Raw genomic sequence first — 9,402 nt, 5'->3', positions numbered from 1 at the left:
ACATAAACACAATATCTCCGATATAAATGAACTTCAAGCTACATTAAATAGTAAAGCGGACAAAAATGAACTTGACGCAACGAACAAAGTTTTGAAATCTCATAAACACAATATCTCCGATATAAATGAACTTCAAACTTCTTTAGACAATAAAGCAGACAAAAACCATGTTCATTATATAAGTTCTGATGAACAGATTATAACGGACTATCATGGATATTTAACACAGGGTGAAAAAGTGAATACGAAAAATGTTAATGAAAGAAGATATAAATTCATTCGTGCTAAAGGTTATGACATACACTGTACTGTACAGTATGACACAGGTATAGCACCACAATCATTTGGTTATAACGCTGAAATTTATGCTTCATACTTCTTTGTTAACGGTGTATTAGTTGAACCAAGATTTACTTTGAGAGTTAAGTCAAAAATAACTTTTGAAGATGCTATTAAAAGTAAAGCTGACAAAACAGAACTTGACGCAACGAACAAAGTTTTGAAATCTCATAAACACAATATCTCCGATATAAATGAACTTCAAACTTCTTTAGACAGTAAAGCCGACAAAATCATACACATAAATCCTTCACTACTGTTAGAGCAGACGACATAATATTGAACTATGATTTGGGTTCAAGTGCACCTTTAGAGAATCCGAGTACAAGCGTAAAAGATACTCTTAAAATTTAGATAAGAGTTCAGGAATATCGAAGGTCATGCCAGAAACTTTGAAGCATATGAACTACCAGCAATGTTAGACAGTAAAGCCGACAAGAACCATACACATAAATCCTTCACTACTGTTAGAGCAGACGACATAATATTGAACTTTGACCTTGTTCAAGTGCACCATTAGAAAATCCAAGTACAAGCGTAAAAGATACTCTTAACAATTTAGATAAGAGTTGCAGGAATATCGAAGATCATGCCAGAAACTTTGAAGCATATGAACTACCAACAATGTTAGATAAGAAAGCAGACAAAACAGAGCTTCAAACATTAAAGACAGAAATACTTCAAACATTATATCCTATAGGCTCTATTTATACGTCAATGAATTCAACAAATCCAGAAACAGTTTTAGGTTTTGGTATGTGGGAGCAGATTGTAGATAAATTCTTATACTGTGCGAACTCTTCAAAGCAACAGGAGGTTCGAAGAAAATTACTGAAGCAAACCTTCCACGCACACTCATACAGGAACTACAAACACAACAGGTAGTCATTCACATTCAATAACAAAAAGAGGTTATACAAATCTTGCAGCAGGTTCGGATAGACAGGGAATGCATAGATATGATATTTCAAGTGACCCAGTAGATTCAAGCACAGGTATTTTCTGTGGAACCACAGGAAATCATTCACACACTTTCACAACAAATCCAACAGGCTCGGGTGAAGATTATATGCCACCATTTGTGACTATAATTCGCATGGTACCGCGCGTTCAATGAACGCGCTTGAGCCTAGAATAAAATCTTTATAACTTTACATAAATGAGCTTGAAAGAAGTATTCGAACAACATCCATGGAGGTCTTTTAAGAAATTCAATGAAGCTGCAAAGAGTTCGGGATTTACTAACAGAGCTGAAGTGAAAAGGTTCTTTGACAAAAATGTTGTACATCAAACAAAAAATAAATCCTTACGACTACTTTTACCATTTACTCCAACACTCCTGACGCATACCAATTTGACACTCTCATTCAAAGCAGAAAAGGAGGACATAAACCATTCCTCATCTTCATTAATGTTAACACTCGCAAAGCTTTTGCGTATATAATGAGAAATAAAGGAACTCATGAAGTGTTAAGAGTTTTACAAAAGTTTGTAGCAGAACATAGCCCAAGTATTTTAACATCAGACCAAGACAGTGCATACCTCAGCAATGAAATCACAGATTTTCTCATTAAGCATAACATAACTCACTACACTACTGAAGACCATAACCATAACATACTCGGTATCATTAACCGCTTCATAAGGACTCTCAGAGATTTAAATCAAGAGCGAGACTTTACCGAAGAAACAATGAAACATTTCATCGAAGTTTACAATTCCTCAACACATTCTACAACAGGACATACACCAAATTCAATGACACAACAACAAGAAGAAAAGTATATACAAAAGAAACGAAGTCAAACACAAAATATCAGAAATTCAACACAATTTACTCTCATTCCTGGACAAAAAGTTCGTGTAGTTCTTGACGACAAACCGTTGACAAAGAAACGTTTAAGGTTAAGTCGAAATTATTATATCGTAGACTCTACGCAAGGTAATGGATATCTTATAAAAGCTGCTGACGACTCCATAGCATTTTACCCTCGTCATAAATTAGTTGAAAGTAGTAATGGCAACTTGCTGAAACCATTGACGAAGCAAAGCGAGGAGTGGTTATTGAAATACTTGACTACAACATAAACGATGACACTTATAAAGTAAGATATGAAGGAGGCGTTGAAGATGTTATACCATCTAAGAACTTGAGAGAATCTAAACCAACTCATCTGGGACCATTAGAGCGGGAGTACTGGAAAGATAAAAACATGCCAGAAAGAATAAGAAAATTCTTCTAAACTTTTTCGTTGGATGTAAATCAGACAAAAATATATTATAGGTGAAGAGGTGAGATTTCACCTGTTTTCTCACCTGTTTTTTCACCTCTTGAATTTTCGTGAATTTCCTTAAGATAGAAAAAATAAAGTTAGTTTTATTTTTATTTATTTTTTATTTTGTATGTAAAGACAATAATGTCAGTCGAAGCAAAAAACATTCACGAACAAATCTAATGGTGAAACATTCACAAAAGGCACTTATAACGGTATTGAAGTCTTACGTAGAGACAAGGATGGTTACATTAATGCAACAAAGATGGCAAGAGAAGCAGGAAAGTTAAACCATTTAAACAGATTTCTCAATAGTGCTAAAATGCAGGAAATTTTGAGTTTTGGTTGAAAGAATACGGTCGAGCCAAAAGTGGCTCAACCTCAAAACAAGCATTTTATGAGCTTACTAAGGGCGTTATGAATGAATTCAAAGGTATTTACATACATGCTGACCTCGTTCATTTTGTTGCTGAATGGTGCTCTGTAAAGTATGCATTTTATGTCAAAGATATTATGGACTCCATAGACAAGAAAGTTCATGAGAAGTTAGATGAAGAAGAACTCGAAGATACAGTGGAGAATGCTAAACCTTTGTTCGAAGAAGAAGTTGGAAAAATGTGTGAAAAACAATTAGAACATGAACGTGAGATATATTATGGTTATAGAGATTCTCCATACGAACTAGACCAATGGAACAAGAAGATTTAAAGAGAGAATTTAGAGAATATGAACTCGCTAAGATAGCATTTGAAGCTGCAGAAAAGAAGTTAAAAGTTTGGGGTCGTTTTGTAAAAAAATATTGTGAGTAAATGAACCATTTATTTTTATTGAATTCACCAAAAAATATAATTTAGGTGAAGAGGTGAGATCTCACCTGTTTTTTCACCCTCGTGAATTTTCGTGAATTTCCTTAAGATAGAAAAAATAAAGTTAGTTTTATTTTTATTTATTTTTATTTTGTATAAAAGATATGATTTCAACAATCGGCACAACAACAATTCAAGCCGCGAACGGCGGGACTCTGTCCACAACAACTTCACCAAACTCGTTAGTCATGAATCCAACATCTATGTTAGTAGAGATGGAAAGCTTCATTCCTTCTTCATTTACTTTCGAAACAGAAATACAAAAAATTAAGCAGGAACTTTTAACAAGTAATTTAGACTGTAGTGCGAAAGATGAAACAAATGAACAGTATCTTTATGAAATGGAGGACCTCATCGACCATTTACCTAAACTACCTGAAATTCAGCATCAAAAACTAACTATTCCTGAATTCGACGAAATTGAAGTCAAAGCAACTGACTCAGTAGAAATAAAGAAGTTCATACGTAAAGTAAATTATGAATTCCTTGGTTTTCATTGCAACCATAAAGTTATGGACAAAGATTGCGATATGGTATATAAGAATGTTTCTGACATATATAAATCTGAAGAATTTAAGACCTACGACAACTTTGTTTCGTTAGTTGCTGAATGTGTTTGGGAAATAAGAGATAAAGATAGAAGAGGCAAAGTATGGAACGAACAACTAAGACCCGCTATGTTTGAGATGAAGAGAGCAATTGACACTTTAGTTGTTCTAGCAGGTCAAATTTCAATGTATAATGCAAAAATGAACCCACAATGTTCAAAATGTAAAGCAGCAATAAGGAAATATAACTACTCCGTCAAAGAGATAGAAAGAATGCGAAACGACTATGCAGACTTAAAGAAAGAAGCAGAAAAGCCAGCAGAAGATAAAATGGACATGTTAGCATTTCTGAACAAAAACTATCCAACAGTAGAAGATTTCCTTCTATCTGACGTCAAGAAGAAATATAAAGAGACTTTCGGCATTGTTAAAACTTTTGATATCCTCAGCGAAGAAATAGAAGCTACAAAACTGTTTAGGATTTCAAATATACATCGTACAATTCATGTAAAACGCTTGTGAAAAAAAGAGGTGAAAAATTAGGTGAAAAAAGAGGTGAAATCTCACCTCTTCACCTAAATTATATTTTTGGTCATTTACACTCATTTACGAAGAAGTCATGACAAAGCATTTACGAAGAAGTTATGACAAAGCATTTACGAAGAAGTTATGACAAAGCATTTACGAGGAAATCTTGACAAAGCATTTACGAAGAAGTTATGACAAAGCATTTACGAAGAAGTTATGACAAAGTCATGAGGGTGAAAAATTAGGTGAAAAAAGAGGTGAAATCTCACCTCTTCACCTAAATTATATTTTTGGTCAAAGCTTCCACGAGAGAAAAGATTCCTCATTTGCTAAGGATTCCAAAAATGAAAAAATCGTTGATTTCGGCTGAGAAAAAACGGCAAAAACCCTTCTTCCACGGGAACAAAGAAATAAAGAAGAAATAAAGTAAATTTTTTATTTATTCCCGTGGAAGATAGAGCACTTTTATGACACTTTTTATTCACGACAAACAAGACAAATAAAGAAAATAAGAAAATACGGCGCTGTCGCGGTTCGAACCACAGACCCTGACCCCTCCATAACACCACCTTAGACCACTGTGCTACGTAGCCTGTCGACATAAGATTTTATAAATTGCATATTTGACGTAAATTTATTTCCATCTGGCTTCCCACTGCATAAGATATTCATACGTGTTTGTAAGACATTCATTAAACTTCTTTTCTATTGCATCTAATCTTGCGTTATTTTTTTCAATAACTTGTCTGTATTCTTCATCATCTCCAGCAGTGTTTGGGTCTTCACGTTTAAAATATTCATTGTTAACCAATTTTTTATCTACAAATTTTATTAGTGTTTGATTCACTTCGTTATGATAACGGTCATATTCTTTCAATACGTAAGTGAAGACAAAATGCGTCGTACCTTCAATCTTAAAGCTTAAAGAACTTTCAACACAGTTTTGAGGGTCTGTCAGTGCGTCAATGAGATAGTATTCGAAGTCAGTCAATAATCTTTTTAAAGTCATTTCATACAGGATAAAATTTAATGTTGTGAAGAAATAGTGTTTATCTCAAAAAAAATAAAGTTAGTTTTTATTTTATTTATTTTTTTATCCTGTATGTAAAGACAGATATGTCAACATTAGAGAACACAACAACTGCTATCGTTCATGAAGTCATAAATGAAGAATACGAATACATACAGTATAACAAACAATTGAGACTCATTCGTTCTGTCAAAGACGACATGTACCAAATGCAAAGTATTTTGACGGCTTGTTTTGCTCCAGATACTAAGCTTCCTAAAGACTGGTTTAGGAACCAAAGCACCATAGAACTATTAAGTGAAGCACAGCGAGACGTACTTTTTTCTGAAAACAGTGAAGAACAGCGAGTAGGTAAAAAATCCCAGTCGCCAAAACTCTATGAAAACCGTGAAAAATTGCCAAACGGTTTGAGAGGATATTATGTTCATAGACTTTTAGTAAATGCAGTTGCAATGTGGGCTTCACCACGTTATGCTTGGAATATTTACAAACTTCTTGACGAACTTCACAGACAAGAACGTGGAGAGATGGAAAAGAAACTTCAAGCAAAAGATGAAGTCATTGAATCCAAAGACAAAAGCATACAGAAAAGAATACCGCGTTCAGTACCAAAAGGAAAGGAAAAGAACTATAAGTATATGATTTATACTGAAGAGTTGGAGAATGAAGAAGACAGAGATATGGTTATGTTGCATTTAGTCAGAAGAAACAACAAAAGCTTTTACGACCTTGCTAAAATATATAAATCTGACAGAAACTGGTTCTATCGTGAAAACTTACCGATTTCAATGACACCGAATGAGCAAATAAAGAAATTGTCAAAAATACTCTTCCTCAAACACACTATGACATCAAAGGTTGCACAATACTTACCTTCAAAGAAGACTTACCATTACTGAAGGAAAAAATAACAGAATATTTCGATAACTTCAAAGAGGAAGAATGAAGTCACGACAACATTAACGAAGAAGTCACGACAACATTAACGAAGAGAGAATGAGGTGAAAAAACAGGTGAAATCTCACCTCTTCACCAAAAATATATTTTTGGTTAAATAGCTTCAGGGTCAATTTCTTCAACCATTTCACTTCCTTCGTCAATGTCAATAGAAGCTTCTTCAACCTTTGGTAAGAATTTTGTATAACATCTTTGTTCGTTATTGTCTTCAGAGATGAAGGATAATATTTCACATTTGTTTCACCCTTCTTATATTCTTTCTGTTCGGAAAGATTAAAGCAATACTGAAGAAGTCAATATTAGAGTTCTTTATAACAGTATAATGAGTATCTTTGACATTCACGAAGAAACCCTTTTGTTTCAAAACTACTGCTAACTCTTGTGAAGTATAACGTTTGCGGTCAATGACAATAGCTAATGGTCTGACATACTGACCGAACTTAGATTCTTTCACAAACTTCTTGTTAAAGATAACATTAACATTTGAAGCATTATTGAACTCATTCTTGATGGCAGTAGCGAGAGCATTGTATGAAAAGAACTTGCAATCTTGCATGTGTTTCATTAAAATAAAAATATTAAATTATTTTGAAAAATAACTTAAAAAAATCTAATCTAATTTTTTCAAAAAATATTTTTTTATTTCCTACTAAAGATGTATCGGAAGTTGTCTAAGTTAGAACACTCGGAAATAAAACAACTTCTTACAGAAGCTAATATAGATGTTGCAAAGCATTACGCGACAAACAAAAAAGCACTCGCTGACTTCATTAAAGACTACAATGGTGCAATAAGTTATGATAGAATTCATGAGTTCATAAAGTCGCAACGCGGCGAGGACGAAGTCCATGCAAGAACTTTTCCTTTAAATGACGTTGCTATTGACTTATATCATAGACGTTCAATACCTCATGATGTTCGTCAAGAGATGTTTGACATAACAAATGCAAACGTTGGTGAAACAAGAAGAAGAGACGACACACTGAAACAACAGAGAAGAGAGATGTTTAAAAGTGCTATAGAACAAGTTCGTAAAGCTAATGATGTCATTCGTTCCATTGACGACAAACCAAAAGAAGGTGAGAGATGGTTAAAGAAAGATGAAGAGAATAGGAAGAGGAATGTTAAGACAGGCAATAGACTCATTGACTTTAACATCGAAGCTTTAGATGAACCAAACAGAGACTACTTACACAAACATTTCGGTAAGGTTTTCATGAGACTCTTAGAGAAGATTAAAATAAACTCCCAACAAAGATGGATGGTATGTTATAAACTTGGTGGAAAGTATGAATGTTCTACGTTAAACCTCAATAATATTGGAACATTACTACATCAGCTCTTGAAGGAGAATTTTATATCAGAGATAGAAGCAAATGCTGCAGGTATTGTTGAAATGCACTATGACTTCTTCTTGACAAACATAAAGAATCTTACCGAAATAAAGATGTATGATTTAACAGAATATGAAGGCTTAACGATGTCAGATGTAAAGAAAGGCAAACCAAAAAAGAGACCATATAGAGATGAAAGCACACTGACAAATGACCAGAAAGCCATTTTGGAAGCTCTTAAGCAAACAGGAAACCCAGCACTTATAGAAAGCTTTTGGAAAGATAATGGTGAAAAGAAGTTTTATAAGAAGAGAAGCGGTCAGTTATGGAAGTATCTTTGCACATTACCTATAAATCTTGAACGCTACCAAATCTTCAATGAACTGAACAAAAGAACTGCAATACTTATGACAGAGGACAATTGTTTCGTTTATGCTTGCATTCAGGCTGGAGTAAATGAAGAAACTATTGACCACATGAGAGAAGTCATTCGTGTTAGAGACTTTCCTCAAAGTAAAGTACAAGAAATTTCTGACGCAACAGGTATAGCATTTAATGTTACCATTGGTTATTTCAATGACTCAAGACATAATGAAATAAAGAGATACATACCAAAAGAATGCGAAACTGTTAGAACTATTGACTTACTTCTTGTTGAAGACCACTACATGCTAAATGAAAGACTTCCAATGACAACATACTTCATTCGAAACTATAAAGAAATTCTCAAAGCTTGTGGTGGAATGAACATTGAGAAACAGATGAAGATTTATACAAAGAGAGAAGATAAATATGTAGTTCGTTATGATAGAACAACACCGTTATGGGATGTTATGAAAACATTGTGGGAGTGCAAATATTTCGAACCTATTTCTTATGGAGAACTTTTCACATATACTACTGACTTATATAAACAGAACCTTGCACCATTTAAAGATTTGACATATGCTCCAAAGTATTGTGTACAACTGAAGAAGAAAGCAGAGTCAAAAGAAGTAAATAAAGCTAAATGTAAATTCATTCCTGAGCACGTTTTCTTTGCTGACTTTGAGTGTAGTACCGGATGGCTTTCATAAAGCTTTTAACATCTGTTATGACAGTGAAGATGGTTCAGTGAGTGAAAGCATTTGGGGTCAGAACTGTGCAACAGAATTTTTGGAACGACTTCCTGACAAGAGTTTAATATATTTCCATAACCTCAGTTATGAATAAACTTCATCTTAAGACACATGACAGAAGTGAAGGATACTCCCATCATTAAAGGTTCACGAACAATGCAAATAACTGGCTTATATAAAGGAAGGGCAATTATTATAAAAGACTCTTACAGTGTTATAAATAAGAAGCTTAAACTATTTCCTGCTATGTTTAACTTACAAACAGGACCGAAAGAAGTATTTCCATATAACTACTACAGCAGTGTTTTGTTAGCAAATGACAACAACTGGTGTCATTTCTGAAGCATGTAAGTTTATCCGGGATGCAGATACATTTATGAAAAACATAGATTCCATCAAAGGTTGCAGA

At 33.9% G+C, this 9,402-nt stretch overlaps 2 protein-coding genes and 4 pseudogenes across 6 annotated transcripts, besides 1 other annotated feature; 4 read left to right on the top strand and 2 right to left on the bottom strand.

Annotated features, from left to right (window-relative positions):
- Positions 1-9,402: a mobile genetic element.
- TVAGG3_1076410 lies at positions 3,030-3,421 on the top strand (annotated as a pseudogene). The gene has a single exon. A coding segment is annotated over exon 1 (392 nt).
- On the top strand, positions 4,228-4,548 carry TVAGG3_1076400 (organellar and viral DNA polymerase type B; the record flags this gene model as incomplete). The annotated part of the gene is made up of 1 exon (XM_053888465.1): positions 4,228-4,548. One exon carries the CDS (start codon positions 4,228-4,230, stop codon positions 4,546-4,548), a length of 321 nt encoding a protein of 106 aa, XP_053744407.1.
- Positions 5,189-5,563, bottom strand: TVAGG3_1076390 (uncharacterized protein; the record flags this gene model as incomplete). The annotated part of the gene is made up of 1 exon (XM_053888464.1): positions 5,189-5,563. The coding sequence occupies one exon, from the start codon at positions 5,561-5,563 to the stop codon at positions 5,189-5,191; it is 375 nt and encodes a 124-aa protein (XP_053744406.1).
- TVAGG3_1076380 lies at positions 5,671-6,267 on the top strand (annotated as a pseudogene). The gene has a single exon. A coding segment is annotated over exon 1 (597 nt).
- Positions 6,665-7,106, bottom strand: TVAGG3_1076370 (annotated as a pseudogene). Its single transcript has one exon. A coding segment is annotated over exon 1 (442 nt).
- Positions 7,470-8,418, top strand: TVAGG3_1076360 (annotated as a pseudogene). Its single transcript has one exon. A coding segment is annotated over exon 1 (949 nt).

This window comes from Trichomonas vaginalis, assembly GCF_026262505.1.
Source record: "Trichomonas vaginalis G3 chromosome Unknown ctg_121, whole genome shotgun sequence".
Lineage (NCBI taxonomy): Eukaryota > Parabasalia > Trichomonadida > Trichomonadidae > Trichomonas > Trichomonas vaginalis.
This window is presented reverse-complemented; position numbering and strand designations above follow the sequence as displayed.